Source organism: Pseudophryne corroboree, chromosome 11 (genome assembly GCF_028390025.1).
Source record: "Pseudophryne corroboree isolate aPseCor3 chromosome 11, aPseCor3.hap2, whole genome shotgun sequence".
Lineage (NCBI taxonomy): Eukaryota > Metazoa > Chordata > Amphibia > Anura > Myobatrachidae > Pseudophryne > Pseudophryne corroboree.
This window is the reverse complement of record NC_086454.1, coordinates 296,298,933-296,322,736: the sequence shown is the minus strand read 5'-3', so window position 1 is coordinate 296,322,736 and position 23,804 is coordinate 296,298,933. Positions and strand designations below refer to the sequence as shown.

General features: G+C 49.7%; 2 protein-coding genes across 3 annotated transcripts in view; both read right to left on the bottom strand.

Moving 5' to 3' along the window:
* The window catches only part of LOC134969495 (IST1 homolog), a 114,033-nt gene extending 95,441 nt beyond the window's left edge, over window positions 1-18,592 (bottom strand). The window contains exons 1-2 of one of the 2 annotated variants that reach the window (XM_063945484.1): window positions 18,491-18,592; window positions 2,531-2,579 (exon numbers count right to left, since the gene is read on the bottom strand). The gene's annotated coding sequence lies outside the window, so the exon portion shown is untranslated. Of the gene's footprint in view, window positions 1-2,116; window positions 2,276-2,530; window positions 2,580-18,490 lie in introns of those variants that run through there. The other variant, XM_063945483.1, reaches the window with a different exon arrangement.
* A 3,487-nt stretch (window positions 18,593-22,079) lies between these two features.
* The window catches only part of LOC134970191 (IST1 homolog), a 52,492-nt gene continuing 50,767 nt past the window's right edge, over window positions 22,080-23,804 (bottom strand). Inside the window, exon 10 of the mRNA XM_063946212.1 lies at window positions 22,080-22,229. Coding sequence (XP_063802282.1) covers window positions 22,105-22,229 — 125 coding nt within the window. The 3' untranslated portion in view covers window positions 22,080-22,104. The remainder of the gene's footprint in view (window positions 22,230-23,804) is intronic.

Here is a 23,804-nt window from a genome sequence, read left to right as displayed (position 1 = left end):
GAAAAAAAGAATGCTGTTTATAATTTGCATGAACCTGTCTTCTGTTTATGAGGTAAGTTTCTCTCAGCTAATTACCCGATGAAACTCTAAACTCAGATCAATGATAGCACCGGAACAAGAGGCAAAAACCGGACAGACCGGTATAAGTGAGTAATCTGAGACTGCGGTCAGCTGACACGGTAGACATTCCTGATTAGAAGCAATGTTTGTACACACCAGCAACAGCATAAAAACCCACCTTTAATGAAACCAGGGCTATACAGAGTAATCACAGAACCTTCACTGTAAAAATCCCAAACACACTGGATTTATCATCCCTCTAAGGATTAATCTTTATGTCCTTTTGCTGATATTGAATTTATATAGCAGCAAGGTCTGTCAAGTTATGCCTTTATATAAGGAGTGTTATTATATCTGGCATAAACAAGGTAAAATATAGAGCAGGGCCATCTCCCCTCATGATCTTTTCCTTCTCTTACTTACAGTATCTTATACTCAATAATACTCCCTTTGATAGCACCTAACCCCTGGTTTTCTGTATATACCCTGTACCATACTTGCCTGCCTGACCCTCTCCATGAGGGAGAAAATGCTCTGTTCCTGAACTTTCCTGGTAATGTATGATTGCCATCACCTGTGGTGAAACACCTTTCTTATCAATTAACTAGCTTACCACAGGTGATGGCAATCATACATTACCAGGAAAGTCCAGGAACAGAGCATTTTCTCCCTCATGGAGAGGGTCAGGTAGGTAGGTATGCCCTGTACTTATCCTATATTGTCTCGAACTGTAAGTGCTTTCTTTCTTGTTTTGCTTATTTGTTTATGTACTATGTAATAGGCGCTGCGGAACCCTTTTTGGCGCCATAGAAATAAAAGATAATAATAATATAAGAAACAGCGCTAAGAAAGCATTAGGAAAAGTATATGTAACAAAAATAATCAAATAAAATGTAACAATTTAACATTCTAAAGCAATGACTGGCCACAGGTAGGGAGGACAATTCTTGGATCGGGTTCGGTGGAATCCTAGGATTTAGCAGTCTATTCATGATGCAGAGTGGAGAAGTGAAGCAGTGGAGAAGTTGCCCATGGAAACCAATCAGCATTGAAGTAACATTTATCAACTGCATTCTATACAATTATACGTAGCCCCTGATTGGTTGCCATGAGAAACTTCTAAACTGGAACCAACCTCACCACAACGGGAGCCGCTGCCTCTTTACACATGCCGGGGCTGCTGTTGATCTGTTGTATCACCGAGCTGCTGACAGGAGGGCCTCCTCGCTCACGCCGGAAACCCCATCACCTCCTTTCACCCGATGCCCCCCACCACCAGAATTGAAAATAGGACCCGGGATGGCCTCCCTAGCTACAGGCTGAATATAACTTGACCCATTTTAAACTTATCATTGAAAAACGGGAGAAAACAAACATACATACAATAAGTAATGAGAGCCCGAGTCATTGATATACAGATGTGCTCATACTTATCTTGCACATAATCGCCTGCCGCGTGCGAACGCATTGCGGCAGCAGTTATGTGCTCTGTGCCACGAGTATTCGTTGTGTGTATACACTCAATGCTTCCCTATGGAAGCGGTTGCGTACGCACGTGCCCGTGGACATTCGTGGGCACACTGTTCGCGGCAAATGAGTCACGTTTACCGTGACTCGTTTGCAAAATAAAATAGGGCATATCTGTATGGCTAGGCTAGCCACAATATTTATATACAAATGTACTTTTCTTAAGCCACTTAACCGACGATTTTTCCCTTCAAAACCGTTCATTGTTTGTTTTCACTTATTTTTTTTTATTTAATTTGGTTTAAAAAGTATTCTGTTTAAATATTGAAATATTATATTATGCACATCTGCTAAAACGATCTGCTCAGCAAAAACTGTGGGACACAGTAGCCCGGCGTGGTCGTATGTGATCTGACCGTTCCAGTTCAGTGGTTAATCAATAAGCTTGTATAGAACTTTTATTAACACGTATGCAACAAATTAGAATAACATTATTTTCCTCCCTCCTATAGGTTATAGGTAAATCTGTACCAGGTACTAGGTTATATAAAATATAATAATAAAAAAGATAAGAAAGTAAAGGATTTACCTGTGCTGGTTTCGGTTGGGTCCTAGCAGCAGAGGAAAGAGACGACGTAGAAGATGTAGTCCAGGGACTGAGCAGTCTGACTGGATGTGTGAGTGCTATTGCAAACAAGTGGGCACGTGTTCTGTGTGGTGACATCATCATGGGTGTGTCTCACGTGATGTGCATCACTGCACCATACCTTACCTGTGTGGGTGTGTGGTTACCTTGCTTTGTCACACATTGGTCATATTAGCAGCACAGGAGCACTGGGGAAGCTCAACAGTGGGTGGAGGGAAAAAAAATATAGAACCAGTAACAATTTGTGGAAAAATAAACCTCATAATATTATTCTGACTTTGCTCATAATTTTATATTGTCAACTTTAAATATGTATTAAATTAAAAAAAAAATATTTGACGCAGGCCCAGATCTCACTTTTCCACTCCCTCTCTCCAACTTGGCGCCAATCTGCCTCTAGTGTCATCTGTATAATGGAAATAATTAAATACCAATAATTAATGTACAGTTTATCAATTTATCCCAATAATGTAATGTTTATTTGAACTGTAAATACTCCTTTCTAAATATATATATATATATATATATATACAGTATATATAAACAATAACGACAAAGGGGATCATTCAGACCTGATCGCATGCTAGCTTTTTTTTGCAGCGGTGTGATCGGGTCTGAACTGCGCATGCTGGACAGCGATGGATTTAACGAAGAAAGCGATCGCACCGGCGATCGCAAGAAGATTGACAGGAAGAGGCCATTTGTGGGTGTCAATTGACCGTTTCTAGGGAGTGTCCGGAAAAACGCAGGCGTGTCCAGCCGTTTGGAGGGAGGATTCCTGACGTCAGCTCCTGCCGGATCATCGCAGCGGCTGAGTAAGTCCTGAGCTGTGCAGAGACTGCACAAACTTTTGTTGGTGTTAGGCTTGGCCTGCAGTAAGGGGGAGGGGGGGTTAGATTTAGGCCACGGGGAGGGAGAGCTAGGGTTAGGGGACCAAGGGGCACTGGCGTATCTATAATGGGTGCAGTGTGTGCAGTGCACACGGGCCCCTGAGTCCAGAGGGAGCCCCCACCCCACACGCTGCACTCATTTTCTGAATACTCACCCCTCCGGAGTCCCGCGGCGATGTCCACAGCGGTGTTAAAACTCCATTTTCATGGAGTTCTGCGCATGCGCAGTAGAGAAATCTCAGGGAAAATGGCCGTCGTGCCATTTTCCCGGAGATCTGTGCATGCGCAGTGGAGTCTGAGCGCTCTAGTGCTCAGACTCTCAGCGCTGCCAGCAGAGAGGAGGGGGCCCGAACGGAGGAGGCAGAACACGGGCCTTCTCCTCTCTTAAAACGCCCCTGCCAAGGGGGTAGGGGGAGGTAAGTATACTTACCTGCCACCGGTCGGGATTCTGATCGTCGGGATGCAGTGGTCGGTATTCTGACCTCCATCATCCCAACCGCCGGCATTCTCTACCCAACCCACACAGACAAATTAGTGTCATCAGCTTTAGCATATAATGCACAGTATAAATTTATTCTGACATCATCAAAGTAAGCATTTTGGCCCCAAAGGGTCTTTGTCAAGACAGATCAGCAGAGATACGTCATTTATTATTTACACATTTCGCCTTATAATAATCACTAATAATACAAAAAAGGCAACAATTTCGAAAATTTAGATTACACTAGAATAACAGGGTTGGAAAAGTGAACAGACCCCTGATTTATTACTTTGTAGAACCACCTTTTGCTGCAATTACAACCATCAGTCTATATGTCTCTACCAGCTTTGAGCACCTAGTAGGGTATTCAGTTGTTTGTGCCGGCACCCAATGGAGCAATTCAATTGTTGCTCCATTCAGAAGCGAACAGCTACCGGCGCTGGCATTTCTGCTGGCAGCCCCCCGTGCTGGCAAGCAGAAATGTGCGAAAAGTGCACAGTTTGGCCACCCAAAAGGCACTTTTCGTGTCATGCCCAGCACTTTAGTCGGGTTTAGTTGTTTTACACGATTAAACCCGCGTTGAAAAAAACCCAATTGAATAGCATCCCACGATCTCCCATTACTAGACCACAGGTTCTCAAACTGGGTCCTCAGGACCCCACACAGTGCATGTTTTGCAGGTCTCCTCACAGAAGTACAAGTAGAATAATTAGCTCCACCTGTGGACCTTTTAAAACGTGTCAGTGAGTAATTAATACACCTGTGCACCTGCTGGGTTACCTGCAAAACATGCACTGTGTGGGGTCCTGAGGACCGAGTTTGAGAACCTGTGCTATAGACGGAAGATCTGGCAAGCATAAACAATTGAATTCTCCCCTAGAGTGAGTTATTTTGCATATGCACAACCTGTCTGTACATGTATTACACTTTGTTTAGAGCCATAGCACCCAATATACCCAGTCACTTTCGCCGTATCCACCGCATTTACTAATTTAGCATTCATTAACTTCTCCAATCCAGCACCCATTAACCCATTCCCCTCAAGAACCCATTAACACATTTGTCACCCATGTCTGCAGCCATAAACCTTCCCCCACCTAGCACCCATTAATCCATTCACCCGCAGCACCCATTAACTCACCTCACAGCACCCATTAACCTCCCCTACCCAACACCTATTAATACATTAACTCGAAGCACCCGTTTACCTTAATCACACATCAAAAAGCCATTAAAAAGTTTCCTTGCCTGCCAGGCTCCTGCTCCTTATTTGCCAGGCCTCTCCATCAGGCCCAGTTAGGGAAGACAATCCTGGAATTTCGAGATTAGTTAACGCATGTGCATTTTTAAAGCCGAGCAGCACTGAGCACTTGCAGCAGACAGCTCAGACGCTGCCCAGCTCCCCTGTCCCCGGCTGTGCTGCCGTACACAGCCCAATGACAGCTGCACCAGCTGCCTGCCCGCACCACGAGAGAAGTGAGTCGTTGTGGGCCCTGGGCTGGGTGGAGGGACATAAAATAATATTTTCTATTTTTTACCAAATCCCGAGTAGTTAGTACCCACTCCCCTGTCTCTTGGTGGCCCTGCTTAGATCCCTCCAGGACTTCTGTGGGGACAGTAAAAATGTATCTTTAATTAATGTTTATTAAAATAAGTGTAACAGGACACTTAATGGAAACTTCACCTATTAATAACTGGTATATAACTCAAGGTAAGAAACAGAATGGAGTAACAATAGTAAATAATCCCAGTGGGAGTATTCAGTGGAGGTGACAGACAACCACTCACAAACCTGATTTATAGAATGAGACTGTATGTATCAAATAATAATACCAGGGTAAAAATGCAGTGTATAATAAATCTACATTTGAACAACCAATTGCATGGTACAAATAATAAGAATTTACTTACCGATAATTCTATTTCTCGTAGTCCGTAGTGGATGCTGGGGACTCCGTAAGGACCATGGGGAATAGCGGCTCCGCAGGAGTCTGGGCACAAAAGTAAAGCTTTAGGACTACCTGGTGTGCACTGGCTCCTCCCCCTATGACCCTCCTCCAAGCCTCAGTTAGGATACTGTGCCCGGACGAGCGTACACAATAAGGAAGGATTTTGAATCCCGGGTAAGACTCATACCAGCCACACCAATCACACCGTATAACTTGTGATCTAAACCCAGTTAACAGCATGATAACAGAGGAGCCTCTAGAAAAGATGGCTCACTACAGCAATAACCCGATTTTTGGTAACAATAACTATGTACCAGTATTGCAGACAATCCGCACTTGGGATGGGCGCCCAGCATCCACTACGGACTACGAGAAATAGAATTATCGGTAAGTAAATTCTTATTTTCTCTGACGTCCTAGTGGATGCTGGGGACTCCGTAAGGACCATGGGGATTATACCAAAGCTCCCAAACGGGCGGGAGAGTGCGGATGACTCTGCAGCACCAAATGAGAGAACTCCAGGTCCTCCTCAGCCAGGGTATCAAATTTGTAGAATTTTACAAACGTATTTGCTCCTGACCAAGTAGCTGCTCGGCAAAGTTGTAAAGCCGAGACCCCTCGGGCAGCCGCCCAAGATGAGCCCACCTCCCTTGTGGAGTGGGCATTTACAGATTTTTGGCTGTGGCAGGCCTGCCACAGAATGTGCAAGCTGAATTGTACTACAAATCCAACGAGCAATAGTCTGCTTAGAAGCAGGAGCACCCAGCTTGTTGGGTGCATACAGGATAAACAGCGAGTCAGATTTTCTGACTCCAGCCGTCCTGGAAACATATATTTTCAGGGCCCTGACAACGTCTAGCAACTTGGAGTCCTCCAAGTCCCTAGTAGCCGCAGGCACCACCATAGGTTGGTTCAGGTGAAACGCTGAAACCACCTTAGGGAGAAACTGAGGACGAGTCCTCAATTCCGCCCTGTCCGAATGGAAAATCAGATAAGGGCTTTTACAGGATAAAGCCGCCAATTCTGACACGCGCCTGGCCCAGGCCAGGGCCAACAGTATGACCACCTTCCATGTGAGATATTTTAACTCCACAGATTTAAGTGGTTTAAACCAATGTGACTTTTGGAACCCAAAAACTACATTGAGATCCCAAGGTGCCACTGGAGGCACAAAAGGAGGCTGTATATACAGTACCCCTTTTACAAACGTCTGAACTTCAGGGACTGAAGCTAGTTCTTTTTGGAAGAAAATTGACAGGGCCGAAATTTGAACCTTAATGGACCCCAATTTCAGGCCCATAGACACTCCTGTTTGCAGGAAATGTAGGAATCGACCCAGTTGAAATTCCTCCGTCGGGCCTTACTGGCCTCGCACCACGCAACATATTTTCGCCAAATGCGGTGATAATGTTTTGCGGTTACATCCTTCCTGGCTTTGATCAGGATAGGGATGACTTCATCCGGAATGCCTGTTTCCTTCAGGATCCGGCGTTCAACCGCCATGCCATCAAACGCAGCCACGGTAAGTCTTGGAACAAACAGGGTCCTTGCTGGAGCAGGTCCTTTCTTAGGGGTAGAGGCCACGGATCCTCCGTGAGCATCTCTTGAAGTTCCGGTTACCAAGTCCTTCTTGGCCAATCCGGAGCCACGAATATAGTGCTTTCTCCTCTCCATCTTATAATTCTCAGTACCTTGTGTATGAGAGGCAGAGGATGGAACACATACACTGACCGGTACACCCACGGTGTTACCAGAGCGTCTGCTGAGGAAGTCTGCTTCCCAGTTGTCCATTCCCGGAATGAACACTGCTGACAGTGCTATCACATGATTTTCCGCCCAGCGAAGAATCCTTGCAGCTTCTGCCATTGCCCTCCTGCTTCTTGTGCCACCCTGTCTGTTTACGTGGGTGACTGCCGTGATGTTGTCCGACTGGATCAACACCGGCTGACCTTGAAGCAGAGGTCTTGCTAAGCTTAGAGCATTGTAAATGGCCCTTAGCTTCAGGATATTTATGTGAAGTGATGTCTCCAGGCTTGACCATAAGCCCTGGAAATTCCTTCCCTGTGTGACTGCTCCCCAGCCTCGCAGGCTGGCATCCGTGGTCACCAGGACCCAGTCCTGAATGCCGAATCTGCGGCCCTCTAGAAGATGAGCACTCTGCAACCACCACAGGAGGGACACCCTTGTCCTTGGTGACAGGGTTATCCGCTGATGCATCTGAAGATGCGACCCGGACCATTTGTCCAGCAGGTCCCACTGGAAAGTTCTTGCGTGGAATCTGCCGAATGGGATTGCTTCGTAGGAAGCCACCCTTTTTCCCAGAACCCTTGTGCATTGATGCACTGAGACTTGGCTCGGTTTTAGGAGGTTCCTGACTAGCTCGGATAACTCCCTGGCTTTCTCCTCCGGGAGAAACACCTTTTTCTGGACTGTGTCCAGGATCATCCCTAGGAACAGAAGACGAGTCGTCGGAACCAGCTGCGATTTTGGAATATTGAGAATCCAACCGTGCTGCCGCAACACTACCTGAGATAGTGCTACACCGACCTCCAACTGTTCTCTGGATCTTACCCTTATCAGGAGATCGTCCAAGTAAGGGATAACTAAAACTCCCTTCCTTCGAAGGAGTATCATCATTTCGGCCGTTACCTTGGTAAAGACCCGGGGTGCCGTGGACCATCCAAACGGCAGCGTCTGAAACTGATAGTGACAGTTCTGTACCAAAAACCTGAGGTACCCTTGGTGAGAAGGGTAAATTGGGACATGAAGGTAAGCATCCTTGATGTCCCGAGACATCATGTAGTCCCCTTCTTCCAGGTTCGCAATCACTGCTCTGAGTGACTCCATCTTGAATTTGAACCTCCGTATGTATGTGTTCAAAGATTTTAGATTTAGAATCTGTCTCACCGAGCCGTCCGGCTTCGGTACCACAACAGTGTGGAATAATACCCCGTTCCCTGTTGCAGGAGGGGTACCTTGATTATCACCTGCTGGGAATACAGCTTGTGAATGGCTTCCAAAACTGCCTCCCTGTCAGAGGGAGACGTCGGTAAAGCCGACTTTAGGAAAACGGCGAGGGGGAGATGTCTCGAATTCCAATTTGTACCCCTGAGATATCACCTGAAGGATCCAGGGGTCTACTTGCGAGTGAGCCCACTGCGCGCTGAAATTCATTGAGACGGGCCCCCACCGTGCCTGAGTCTGCTTGTAAAGCCCCAGCGTCATGCTGAGGGCTTGGCAGAGGCGGGAGAGGGCTTCTGTTTCTGGGAACTGGCTGATTTCTGCAGCCTTTTTCCTCTCCCTCTGTCACGGGGCAGAAATGAGGAACCTTTTGCCCGCTTGCCCTTCTGGGAATGAAAGGACTGCGCCTGATAATACGGCGTCTTCTTTTGTTGAGAGGCGACCTGTGGTACAAACGTGGATTTCCCAGCTGTTGCCGTGGCCACCAGGTCTGAAAGACCGACCCCAAATAACTCCTCCCCTTTATACGGCAATACTTCCAAATGCCGTTTGGAATCCGCATCACCTGACCACTGTCGTGTCCATAACCCTCTTCTGGCAGAAATGGACAACGCACTTACACTTGATGCCAGTCGGCAAATATTCCGCTGTGCATCACGCATATATAGAAATGCATCTTTTAAATGCTCTATAGGCAATAATATACTGTCCTTATCTAGGGTATCAATATTTTCAGTCAGGGAATCCGACCACGCCAACCCAGCACTGCACATCCAGGCTGAGGCGATTGCTGGTCGCAGTATAACACCAGTATGTGTGTAAATACATTTTAGGATACCCTCCTGCTTTCTATCAGCAGGATCCTTAAGGGCGGCCATCTCAGGAGAGGGTAGAGCCCTTGTTCTTACAAGCGTGTGAGCGCTTTACCCACCCTAGGGGGTGTTTCCCAACGCACCCTAACCTCTGGCGGGAAAGGATATAATGCCAATAACATTTTAGAAATTATCAGTTGTTATCGGGGGAAACCCACGCATCATCACACACCTCATTTAATTTCTCAGATTCAGGAAAACTACAGGTAGTTTTTCCTCACCGAACATAATACCCCTTTCTGGTGGTACTCGTATTATCAGAAATGTGTAAAACATTTTTCATTGCCTCAATCATGTAACGTGTGGCCCTACTGGAAGTCACATTTGTCTCTTCACCGTCGACACTGGAGTCAGTATCCGTGTCGGCGTCTGTATCTGCCATCTGAGGTAACGGGCGCTTTAGAGCCCCTGACGGCCTATGAGACGTCTGGACAGGCACAAGCTGAGTAGCCGGCTGTCTCATGTCAACCACTGTCTTTTATACAGAGCTGACACTGTCACGTAATTCCTTCCAACAGTTCATCCACTCAGGTGTCGACCCCCTAGGGGGTGACATCACTATTACAGGCAATTTGCTCCGTCTCCACATCATTTTCCTCCTCATACATGTCGACACAAACGTACCGACACACAGCACACACACAGGGAATGCTCTGATAGAGGACAGGACCCCACTAGCCCTTTGGGGAGACAGAGGGAGAGTTTGCCAGCACACACCAGCGCGCTATATATATACAGGGATAACCTTATATAAGTGTTTTTCCCCTTATAGCTGCTGTATTTTTAATACTGCGCCTAATTAGTGCCCCCCTCTCTTTTTTAACCCTTTCTGTAGTGTAGTGACTGCAGGGGAGAGCCAGGGAGCTTCCCTCCAACGGAACTGTGAGGGAAAATGGTGCCAGTGTGCTGAGGAGATAGGCTCCGCCCCCTTCTCGGCGGCCTTATCTCCCGTTTTTTTGTGTATTCTGGCAGGGGTTAAATGCATCCATATAGCCCAGGAGCTATATGTGATGTATTTTTTGCCATCTAAGGTGTTTTTATTGCGTCTCAGGGCACCCCCCCCCCAGCGCCCTGCACCCTCAGTGACCGGAGTGTGAAGTGTGCTGAGAGCAATGGCGCACAGCTGCGGTGCTGTGCGCTACCTTATTGAAGACAGGACGTCTTCTGCCGCCGATTTCCCGGACCTCTTCTGTCTTCTGGCTCTGTAAGGGGGCCGGCGGCGCGGCTCTGGGACCCATCCATGGCTGGGCCTGTGATCGGTCCCTCTGGAGCTAATGTCCAGTAGCCTAAGAAGCCCAATCCACTCTGCACGCAGGTGAGTTCGCTTCTTCTCCCCTTAGTCCCTCGATGCAGTGAGCCTGTTGCCAGCAGGTCTCACTGAAAATAAAACCTAAAAACTAAACTTTTCACTAAGCAGCTCAGGAGAGCCACCTAGTGTGCACCCTTCTCGTTCGGGCACAAAAATCTAACTGAGGCTTGGAGGAGGGTCATAGGGGGAGGAGCCAGTGCACACCAGGTAGTCCTAAAGCTTTACTTTTGTGCCCAGACTCCTGCGGAGCCGCTATTCCCCATGGTCCTTACGGAGTCCCCAGCATCCACTAGGACGTCAGAGAAAGGCAGATACTAATACCCCTTTTACACCGGCAGCATATAACACGGGTTATTGCACATGAACGTGCATAACACGTGTTGCTGCACGGTGTAAAAGGGCAGAGTTGGAATAATCCGGGTCGAGAGACCCGTATTCCAACTCGGGTATACACCTTTTCAACTTGCTAGCACTGGTCGCAGCCGTGGAGCCTGACACGGCTGCGACCTGTGCTAGAGCGTCCTTCTACACTAGCTCACCAACCCGGCATATTGCCGGGTTGGTGACGCTGCTGCTGACGCGGCAGGGGCGGCGCTAGGAGATCACATGATCTCCCAGCGCCGCCCTTCCATACACTGTGAAAGGGAACCGTGTCGCCTCGACTCGGCTCCCGTTCAGACTACACAGCTTACCGGGTTGAACACGTGTTCATCCCGGCAAGCTACCCGGGGTAGGATTCCCGGATTACTTGAACCGAGAATTTGCAGGGTGGGCCGTTTCCACTAGAAAAAAAACACGGGTAAATGCGCGCCCCCGCGCATTTACCTGTGTTTTTAGAGCTAGTGGAAAAGGGGTAGTAGTTTGCGGGGTTGAACACGTGTTTAACCCGGCAAACTGCTCAGTGTAAACGGGAGCTGGATCGCGCTACCCGGCTTCCCATTTACACTCTATGTGCGGGCGCGCCTGTCGGCGTTTGGAGATGATGTGATCTCCATGTGTGAATAGTAGAATTATAAGACTGTGGGGGTCATTCCGACCCGATCGCACGCTGCACTTCTTCGCAGCCATGCGATCGGGTCGGAACTGCGCATGCGCGGCGGCCGCATTGCGCATGTGCGTCGGTGCCTAGCGCAAGAAGATTGAAAGGTGAAGGTGTTCCGGGGCAGATGCTCACCGTTTTTCTGGGAGTGGTGAGTCCAACGCAGGCGTGTCCAGGCGTTTGCAGGCCGGGTGTCTGATGTCAACTGCGGGACCAGTCTCGCTGAAGACATTGCAGCCGGTGAGTATGTCAGGACCTACTTAGAAACTGCAAATAATAATTTTTGCATAGCAGGGCTGCACAAGCGTTCGCAGCCTTTCTATGCAAAAAATACCTCCCCCATAGACAGTGACTAGTCGATCGCACGGGCTGCAAAAAGCAGCTTTGTGCGATCAACTCGGAATGAGGGCCTGTATGCAATTTATCACGCACCAAAGAGCAAACTTTTCTCAGATGGGCCCCAGAGTTATAAAACTGTACCAAAAAAATCCAAATCCCCCCAATTTGTGGCAATAAATTGTTAACTCTCGAGTGCGCAACGCCAATTTTAATAAATAGGCTCCTTAATCAGAGTTATGGTGGAACACTTAGGGGTAAATTTACTGAAGTGCGGGTTTTAGGAAGTTGAGATGTTGCCCATAGCAACCACTCAGAATCTAGCTATTATCTTCTAGAAAGTGCTAGATAAATCTCCTATATAATAGCCCTATTCTGTGACCTTGTGATTCATTTGCTAACGCTGGGCGGAGTCACAACAGTGGGCGGAGTTATTCAAATGAGTCACAGAGATCTGGCCAAATCTACAGGAGACTAGGAGCAGAAGCAGATAGCATGGGCATTGGGCATGTCACAGACAGGGCTGCATACCTCCCAGCTTTCTGCAGGAGCTTTCTCCAGGCAGAAGGAGGGAAACACTCTGCGAAAAGGGGGCGTGGCTTCACGGGAGGGTCCCCGTTTTCGTCAGTGAGGGGGCATGCCCAGCGCTCTGTGAGCTGCTGGCATGCCCCCAGGGGCTGATTATGAGTCCGGGGGGCCCAGGGCACTTGAGACAGGGGAGCCCTATCTCATTGCTGTGCCTGCTGGGGGTTGGGGGCGTGGCCTAATCGCGGACCGCGCGGCCACGCCCCCTTATGCAAATTCCGATTTTTGTTTTTATTTTTTTAATGGGATTTTGGCCCCTCAGCTAGGGCTAAATCCAGAGGAGGTGGTCGCTCCCCCCTACACACCCGCACAGGGAGAAGAAAGCAGGGAGACTGCTGCCTCCCTGCAACACCACAGACCTGCCAATATGCAGCAGCGTGTGCTGACTGTAGCACAATGCTGCCACTGTTGCTGGCAGGACGGGGGGGGGGGAGCTTCTGAGCTGGGACAGAGCTACTCCAGCCGGGGGGGCCTCTAAAACTGTGGGGCCAACGGTACGTATCCCCCGCCCCCCCTTAATCCGGCTCTGCTGCTGGAACCCCCCCATTAATCCGTACCCCCTGATGCCCCCTCTCCCTCTGTCTCCACTTTTCACCGCTGCTCTGCTAAGCAGAACAGCGAGTACAGGAGCTTTCCAACTGCCCCCCCCCCCCCCCCACCGCAGGACACTGCGACCCGCGGGTGGGACAGCGGGACAGACCCCAAAAAATGGGACTGTCCCGCGAAAATCGGGACATTTGGGAGGTATGGGGGTGTGTGAGGGGTATGTCATACAGTCAGACGGGCACCGGCTCACTGTGTGCTTGACCCCCCACATCGGCATACTCAGCAGGGTCTCTCTGGTGCGGAGGAGCGTCACTTTCTGACACACTCCACGCTTCTTAGCTGCAGTTTAGTGAGGCACCTGCCGCTGTGCAGGTTCCATACTGCCTCTGTTATCTCCAGCCCCGGCAACCCCACCGCTAGCTGCAGCGCTGCCACCCGCAGTGGAGTGCGCCCAGCTCATTCACACACTTTAGCTGGCGGGTAGCGCTGCAGAAATCCGAGCTGCTTGCAGGCTCTGACCCACTCCTCCCTCCAGCCGCAGCGTCTCCTGGGAGCTAACCAGTCACTCCCAGTCTCCCCTTACCACAGTGCCCGGAAGCCGTGAGGTCCGCGCCACGTGCATGCTATGACCCCCTCCTCCCTCCAGCCGCAGCATCTCCTGGGGGCTAACCAGTCATTTCCAGTCTCACCTTACCACAGTGCCCGGCAGCTGCGCGAGGTCTGCGGTGTGTGACTGAGGAGGGGGGGGGAGGGATGCGTACTGGCAGAGAAAGCAGGACTCCAGCCTGAGAGAGTCAGCCATGCCAAGTCTCCAGCAGCAGCAGATCCCAACAGGTTGGAATGGAACAACAGCAGCCAGCAGCAGTGACTCCGGTAAGACACATCTGTCTGTCACCACTGTTTTGTCCCTAATACCAATCTCTCCCGTGCCCTGTGTTCTGTCATGTCCCTGGCCTTGCCCTGCCACCCTTATTCTGGCCCTTTCACCCTTATCCTGGCCCTGTCACCCTTATGCTGGCCCTGTTACCCCTATCCTGGCCCTGTCACCCCTGTGCTTGCCCTGTGAACCCTACACTGGCCCCGTCACCCCTGTCCTGGTCCTGCCGCCCCTACCCTGGCCCTGTCACCCCTATCCTGTCCCTATCATTTCTGTCCTGGCCCTGTCACCCCTGTCCTGGCCCCGTCACCCCTGTCCTGGCCCCGTCACCCCTGTCCTGGCCCCGTCACCCCTGTCCTGGCCCCGTCACCCCTGTCCTGGCCCCGTCACCCCTGTCCTGGCACCGTCACCCCTGTCCTGGCCCCGTCAACCCTGTACTGACCCTGTCACCCCTGTCCTGGCCCTGTTACTGCATACCCTCCAACTACCTTTTATGGCATGTACAGTACCCGCAGCGCCTCCAGACCTCTCCCCAATGCACCACACCTCCGCACCTTCCCCTCCACCACATGCGGCACTCCACCCCTCCCCCACATGCTGTGCCTCCAGACCCCCTACACCACCCGTGGCTCCCACTCCTCCACCCCTTCACCACCCACAGCACCTCCAGGCCCCTTCCACCATTCACCCCCCTTATACGTCTCCCCCCACACCTGCCCCCCTCCACCCGCAGCATCTGCAGACACCCTCCTCCATCAGCGGTCCCCCCCTCACCCACCCCTCCCCCACCAATGGCACCCCTGCACCTGCCCCTCCACCACCTGCAGCACCTCCGGACCTCCTTTCCCATCCGCCGCAACACCCGTACCTGCCCCTACCCTACCCATGGTGCCTGCGGTCCCCTACCCAACCCCCGGCACACCCGTCCCTTCCCATCCCACAGCACCTCCGGAACCCTTCACCCATCCACAACATCCCCACACCTGCCCCTCCCCCACCCGTGGCACCCCTGCCCCTCCCCCACCTGCGGTGCCTCCGGACCCCTCCCCCATCTGCATCCCCCACTCCTCTGCCCCTCCCCCACGTGCAGCACCTCCCGAACCTTCCCCATCCGGGCCCCACCCCCACTTCTGCCTCCCCTCCACCCGCAGCATCTACAGACACCATCCGCAGTCCCCCCCGCACCCGCTACATTCTGTACATCGTGCCCTGCAGGTGCTGTTCACGCCGTCGCAAGGGGCTGCGCCTCCTTCACCATCGCACGCCCTTTCATTGTGCAATATTTAACCACTAACAAAGGAATGCAGGTAATACTCCATATAATACAAATATTAAACCCCAGAAAGGCATGCAAGGGTTAAGGAGGCGTAGCCCCTTGCGACGGTGTGAAGAGCGCCCGTAGGGCGCGATGAAGCACCTAGTAAATTATAAGCAGAATCTGACTGGTAGCTATGGGAGACATCTCCATTTCTTAAAACCCGCACGTTAGTAAATATACCCCTTAGACTTTTATAAATAAAGATGGGATTTAAGGTGTGTACACACGGTAAGCTTTTTTCTTATGATTTTGACGGTATAGTCTAAATCGTTAGGAAAGTTAGTTCAGGCAGGTGAAAGTCACCTTGCGATCCCGATGCGATATCGATGTGCAGTCCCGCGAGGTCGGTATCGCAAGTCTAGATAGACTGTGCAGGCAAGTCAATTTTGACTATCTCGTAGAAAAGATAGTCAAAATTGACACTTAGCCAAAATCGCACTTAGTCAGTATCACAAGCACACTCATTATGTGCTTGTGATGCCGACCTAGCCCGTGTCGCATAGTGAGAATCGGGGTTTAGCCCAAATCTCCCCATGTGTACACACCTTTAGTAGTTCATTCCATATCAGGCTGTGTTGGTTTCTTCTAGTAAGTTTTTTGTTTTGTCTTAGGAAGGGGTGAACAAAGCGGGATCCGTTCTCTAGGTTGACTACACTTAGGTCAAGAATGTCTAGGTCGACCACTATTGATCGACAGTAAGTAGGTTGACATGGTTTCTAGGTCGACAGGGACTCTAGAGGTGGGTACACACTGGAAGTTATATCTGCCGATCAATTGATCGGCGGATATATCTATGGATGGATCGTGCAGTGTGTTGAGCATACACACTGCCCGATCCATCGGGGACTGACGTCATGAACTGGGCGGGCGTGTACACACGCTCGCCCAGCTCAGCTGTCAATCACCTCCGGCCGCCGCAGCATGTGTACGGGTGGTCGGCCGACCGCCGTACACACACAGCGACACGCCAATATATCGGAAGATATATTGGCCGTCGGCTGTGCTGCCGGGCCGACGCGATACATCTGTGAACGACGGAGTTCACAGACGTATTGGCCGTACACACTAGCCGACGGACCCGCGATATATCGCCCATTCAAGAGAACGGACGATATATCGGCCAGTGTGTACGGGCCTTTAGTCAACAGGTTTTAGGTCGACATGACAAAAGGTCGACATGAGTTTTTCACTTGTGATATTTTAAAAACTTTTTCTTACTTTACGATCCACGTGGACTACGACTGGGAACGGTAACCTTGCCCGAAGCATGGCGAGCGAAGCGAGCCTTGCGAGGGGACACTGTGTACTATTTGGGGTTCCTGGTCACTGTACAGCGAGTACGACACCAAAAATGGCACAAAAAAACCCTCAAGTCAACCTTATGTCATGTCGACCTAGAACATGTCAACCTAGAGTCCCTGTCGACCTACTTACTGTCGACCAATAGTCGTCGACCTAAGTGTGGTCGACCCAACATACCACACCCGAACAAAGCTATGTTTTGATCGAAAAACAGAATAATTAACTTTTTTTATTTATTTGGATTATAGAAGAGAGAATCAAAACTAGGAAACAGAACGTTCCATGATTCTTTTTTTTTATTCTTTTTTTTTTTTACAAAATCAATCAATTAATTAATTAATTAAGAACGCAAATATTCGCTACATTTTTGGGGGGTAATTGCTGTTTTTTATAAGTCTGCCTAATGTGTGTACTTTTTAGAAACTTGGATTGCCTATGTGTGCGCCATAAAAATAACTCCCAAAAAACATTCTTATGTAAATGAATAGTTATTTTTTTGTTTTTGTTTTTCTTAACATAACTTTTTTATAACCCTTGTAATAGGCATAGTATTATACTTTATTTAATTTATGCTTCTTTTAACAGCCTGCATTAATATGACATGACATAAACTTAAAGATAAGGGGCATAGGCGTTTCTATCATGGGTGCAATATGTGCGAGGCACACGGGCCCTTGGGTCCAGGGGGTCCCACACCGCACACATTGCACCCATTTTATTACTTACCTTTACGGAGTCCAGCGTCGTGCGCTGCGATCGCGGCGGAAATTGCTGGCAAAATGGCCGCCGCACATATGCGATAGCCAAATTGGTCTCTGGATCATGGTGGGCGCCATGTTTCCGGAGATCTGCGCATGCGCAGGTGGACTCCAGCGTAATGCCAGAGTCTACAGCGCTGTACAGAGGAGGGGGGCCATCCGGAGGTGCACACTAGCCCTCTTCTTTGTTGAAACGCCCCTGGGATGTGGAGTGATAAAATCGCCCGAATCCGCACTGCGATAATTGATTACATTGCACGAATGTATCAATTTCCGCATGCAGGGACAGAGCTTGCGAGCAAGCTCTGTCCCTGCGATTACAATCCGCAGCATCAATGGGGTATTTTTCAGAAAATATACCCCGATGTCCTACTGCGCATGGGCCAATATCACAGCTACCGATGGTTTGACCCCCCTCTTGCGACTAATCCCCACCCACGCGCGCCATGGCCTCCCCTCCCTTCCGCTGGTTAATATACAGTACTTACCAGTCCAGGGAGCTGGTGATCGCTGCTCCTGCAGGGCTGCCGGATCCTGTGCGCTACTGTGACCCCCGATGCTGTAAAGTGAGCTGCCGTTTTGCAGCATCACTTTACTGCATCGGGGGCCACAGCACAGCACATGGAGGACCCGCGCCCGGCAGGCAGTACTAGAGCACGGATCACCAGCTCCCTGGACTGGTATGTTTTGGTATTTTTTTACTTTTTTTTGTTAGTTTTAACCAGTGATCAGCTCGGACACACAGCGCTGATCACACTGGCCGGTCCACACACAGCTTTCTCTGCCAGGAGGCAGAGAAAGCTGGGCAGAAGTAGGGATCTCACAGTTCTGCCGTGTGATTTCGCCAGCTTGAGCTGGCATTAATATCACAGAGCACACTGTAGTGTTTTTTGTCATGGTTTTTTTTTTGTAAATTCGGTCATATCGCATTTCCCATTATAAGTATGGGGAATGCGATGTATATTACTAACAAAAAAAATTACAATTAAAGGGTTTGGAGCAGTTTCTCACGAAAACTGCTCCAAGTGCCCTTAATACATTCAGGTGATACTAAAATAACGTGAAAGGGGTGTGAAAACACAGGGAGCCTTTACCTGTGGCCTCGGGTTGGAGGCTACAGTGATCGTGGTAGGCAAAAAAATTGTGGGTTCCAGGGACCTCTCACTTTAAAAATTGGGGTCCTACTCCACCATTTCTGGGTCCCATCACATATTATGGAGGGCTGAGGGCAGGCAGCAGTTGGGACAGTGAAGAGGGCAGGTAGCAGTTGGGGTAGAGGTGGTTAAGGGTAAGCAGCAGTTGGGGTAGAGCTGAGGATAGAGGCAGGGAGAAGCTAGGGGCGAGGAGGGGGGTAGGGCCAGGCAGTACTGGGGGAGTAGGGAGGAATAAGTGTGGATAGTGTTTCGTTCATATGTTTGTAAATCCAGTCATAAGGACACAGAGACATGTGAGTTCACTGCTGTGCTGTTTTTATTCCATCACCAACTCCAGGCACACTGCACACTGGACCACCCACTTCCCAGCATCCTCCTGGTCCCAGGGACTATCACTGAAGATTCAGGCTTACACATATTAGTAAGGGAGTGTCTACAAATATTAAGCATTCTAATACACTAACATCACAGATAGCAGCTGGGGCAGTACTGGCGATGGGGAGGGGGCAAGGGTAGATACTTATCAGCTGGGGCAGTATTGGGGAGCAAGGAGGGGGTTAGGGGCAGGCAGTGCTGGGGTAATGAGGGGTAGTTGCAATCACTGCAGTATATAGTGAGGTTATACAGTAGGTGTATACAGTTTATAGTGAGGGTAGGTGTACACAGTGTAGGAATCTAGTCCTTATCAATGGCACAGATCTTCCTGTCCCACAACCAGACTCCAGTGTCTGGTACCCAGCCCGCCACCCCCAAGGCTCAGGCACAGGCCTATAACTATGGCCTCCAGCCCGCAGATATATTCTTAGCTACAGCTACGGGTAGCACAGCAGCTGGCGGGTCCATGGATATTGATGAGCCCCCTGTGCTCAGTACGCTTAAAGTCCGCCTCCGGTTACCAGCCTTTCCGCATCCCCACTTTGTACACAACCGGGTGTTTGCACAGTATCAGCCTCCCGGAGCTCCCACATACAGCGCTGCTGACCCTGCAGAGCTTTGGGGTAAAGTAGCACCCCTTGCCGGAGCACACACTGTATCACTTAGTGGAGGTCATTAGTTCAGCAGGCAGTGAGGGATGGATGATGTAGTGGACTAGGGAGGTGGCAATTCCACGGGGAGACAGGGAAGGCCACCAAATTCTAGGACTAAGCTACATGTTGCTGAGCAGAAGCCAGGCCGGCGAACCTTGAATGTGAGTAGGCTGGAGCCTGTGTGTTACCTACAAGGAAGCAGGCCAGATTGTGAGAAGTCAGAGGCCAAGCCAGGCCAGACTAGCTACACCTGTGAGAGACAACACTGGAAAGACTTTGAGAGAGTGTGTTTGCAGACTTGCAGCACAATTAGGCGAAGACGTGAGTTAGTGCCCTGAATGGGGACTAGGTGTTTATTATTTTCTGTTAATTTGTGTTGAATGCTGCTGCATCCCGCTCCCCCCTGCATGTACCCCCTTTTCATCCGCTCACCCCCATCCGCACCCCTGCCTCCATCTGCTCACACAGGAGAAGTGGGCAAGGTGATGATGCGAGTTGCACTAAAGTGCGTAATTGTAGTCCTGCCTCCGCTTTACAGTGCCGGTAACACGGTCACTGTAAAAGGGGGAGTCAGGGCTATAATGATGCAATCACGTCTCTATGCCTCCGGACCGCCTCCTCCACACTCGCTCCTGTGCAACCTGGCAAGTATGGCTGCCAGAAAGGTTTTACTATTTCATTTATTTAGCACCTAGACACTGCACAAAATACACTCATTAGCTAATTACCCCATATATATATGCACAGTATAGGGTGCTCACAGCAGGGCCCCCTGACACCCAACCCAGCACGTAGTAGCTGCCAGAACACCCACTACCCCCTCCCCACCCAACACATCCACTATAGAGCAGCAGCAGGCAACCACCTCCTCTCTCTCCCTCCTCACAGAAGGAGAGAGAATTGACTGAATAGGAAAGGAAAGAGTTAAACATCTGGTGAGGGGTGGACCTAGCTGTGAGGAAAGTACAGCCCTTTTTTGAAGGGGAGGGTTTATTATATATAGGGAAGGTGAGGCCATTTTAGCTCTCTCTTGTGGTGATTTGCCTTCCCACCCTCCCGCCCCTGTGGTCAGAAATTCTGGCACGTGGTGCCTTGGCGTTTAATTGTTGGTTGGTTTTATCGTTGGCTATTTATTGGCGGAAAAGAACGGCAGTTTGTATTTGTATGGTAAGCTGTAGTGTTTTACAGTTTGGTGTGGTTTAGGTGCACTCACCTCCATCGACTGATTGGCCGCTTGAACACCCGTCCGGGAAGGCAGCGGCAGGGCACCCATCAGGGTGGGTAGCCACTGTGGGGGTTGAGTTTTCACCTATTACCAGTTTGTGATAGTTGTAGTAAAATTAGGAAGGTTTCGAGTTTTTTAGTATTTTACGGTTAATTTAGGTTAATAGAGCCGTTCTTTTTGCTGCCACCATATGCCGGCTGGAGCGGCATCTTAATAAAATTTTCTTATTACAGGTTTGCTATTGGTTAGGGTCAAATAAATAGCTAGCAATTTTTCTGCCAAAATTCAAGTCTCCGTGTCTTTATTTCTGGGTTTGAAGGTAATGAATGCTTTACTTTGAAGGAAGGGGGGGGGGGGGGGGGGGGGTCCACCAAATATCACTAGGATGTTTAATAACCAGTGGGTGTATCCAACACTAAGGGGTAAATTTACTAAGATGGGAGTTCTATTTAAGATGGAATGTTGCCTGTAGCAACCAATCAGATTCTGCTTCTCATTTATCTAGCACCTTCTAGAAGATAGTACCTGGAATCTGATTGGTTGCTATGGGCAACATCCCATCTTAAGTAGAACTCCCATCTTAGTAAATTTACCCTTAGTGTTGGATAATGAGTGGCTCATAGAAGTGCATGCAGCAATGTCTAAGCTCCTTCTCTTGTGTACATCCGTGTGCCCGAAAGTGCAAGGACTGAGACGCCCATTTCTAGTGTCTGTGGACGCTGTTATAGAGAGTGGTGCCTCCTTAGGGCCGAAACACACGAGGCGGCTGGCGCCGCCCGGCAAACACCCGGCCGTCTTTAAACCGCTGCCGTGATGTAAAGACACATGCAGCGCAATGTGTCCTTACACACGGCCCGGCTGCCGGGTTGCAGCCGGGTCTCACCACTGGAAGGTCCGGCTGCCGGGCCGGCGCCGGGCCGTCTTTGCAGCCAGTAAACCGTGTGTGTGAAGGGGAGCTTTCACACACAACGGTTTTTTCTCAAGCCGTGTCTGATGCTGCGCATGCGCACAGCATCACACACGGCTCAAAGCCGTCCTGTGTGACAGACTCTGCCGGTTTCTTCCCCGGATGGCAAAAAGCCGGACAAAGTTTGTCCGGCTTTTTGCCATCCGGGAGAAACCGGCCAGTGTGTTACAGCCCTTATATCCCATGGCAGGTGCAGTTTCTGTGACTGACTATGGCCTCCTATGCCTGTGGCTGTGTGTCTAGGAAAAACTCCATTATGAAATGATATTGTTGTTAATGCATCTTTCGTATAACAGAGGGCACCCAATGTTAAAACACAAAAGAAAAAAAAACTTTATTTGTCATGACAATGACTTTTTAACATTTTTTCAGTCAGTTGGTCCGTGTCACTTCCGGGTTGTGTGTCTGAGATCTCTGGGTCTTGATTGTGACTCCACAGATCTGACTTAAATCCAATACCTACAAAGGACAGCAGACAATGCTATTACTAGTCATATAAACAATAAGCTCACAGTAATTCAGTAATTCTCTCATTAGGACCAAAAACCTTCCAATCTGCCAAATAAAACAATCCTCCTAGAGAGTCCAACATATGCCTTCCACTCCCAGCTGAGAGCATAGAGCAGCTGATGTTTTGAGGGTGTTTTATTGTAGAAATAGTTATTCTATCACCTACTGTGAATTTACTTTAGGTATGGTCATCGGCCATCGATGGTTTGCCACCGATGATTAATGGTTTTGCAATCCAATGGTTCTCCGCCATCTATTTTTCCGCCTCTCATCTTTTTGGGATCAGAGCTTAGCCCCACCTCCTTAGGCCTGATAAACCCCATACCTTTACTGTTTGGCTGACCTACTGTCTTTCCTTACAGCAGGGACGGCCATCAATGGGCAGAAACAGTGTCAGACTGGGGATTGAAGGACCCACCAGGAGAATGTAGTGGTAGGGTCCCATGCTTAATCACTTAACTGACATGTATTTTATTTTCTCTATCGTCCTAGTGGATGCTGGGGTTCCTGAAAGGACCATGGGGAATAGCGGCTCCGCAGGAGACAGGGCACAAAAAGTAAAGCTTTAGGATCAGGTGGTGTGCACTGGCTCCTCCCCCTATGACCCTCCTCCAAGCCTCAGTTAGATTTTTGTGCCCGGCCGAGAAGGGTGCAATCTAGGTGGCTCTCCTAAAGAGCTGCTTAGAAAAGTTTAGCTTAGGTTTTTTATTTTACAGTGAGTCCTGCTGGCAACAGGATCACTGCAACGAGGGACTTAGGGGAGAAGAAGTGAACTCACCTGCGTGCAGGATGGATTGGCTTCTTGGCTACTGGACATTAGCTCCAGAGGGACGATCACAGGTACAGCCTGGATGGTCACCGGAGCCTCGCCGCCGGCCCCCTTGCAGATGCTGAAACGAGAAGAGGTCCAGAATCGGCGGCAGAAGACTCCTCAGTCTTCTTAAGGTAGCGCACAGCACTGCAGCTGTGCGCCATTTTCCTCTCCGCACACTTCACACGGCAGTCACTGAGGGTGCAGGGCGCTGGGAGGGGGGCGCCCTGGGAGGCAAATGAAAACCTTTTTTGGCTAAAAATACCTCACATATAGCCTCCGGGGGCTATATGGAGATATTTAACCCCTGCCAGAATCCGTTAAGAGCGGGAGACGAGGCCGCCGAAAAAGGGGCGGGGCCTATCTCCTCAGCACACAGCGCCATTTTCCCTCACAGAAAGGCTGGAGGGAAGGCTCCCAGGCTCTCCCCTGCACTGCACTACAGAAACAGGGTTAAAACAGAGAGGGGGGGCACTAATTTGGCGTTAGAAATATATAAAAAAGATGCTATAAGGGAAAACACTTATATAAGGTTGTCCCTATATAATTATAGCGTTTTTGGTGTGTGCTGGCAAACTCTCCCTCTGTCTCTCCAAAGGGCTAGTGGGTCCTGTCCTCTATCAGAGCATTCCCTGTGTGTGTGCTGTGTGTCGGTACGTGTGTGTCGACATGTATGAGGACGATGTTGGTGAGGAGGCGGAGCAATTGCCTGT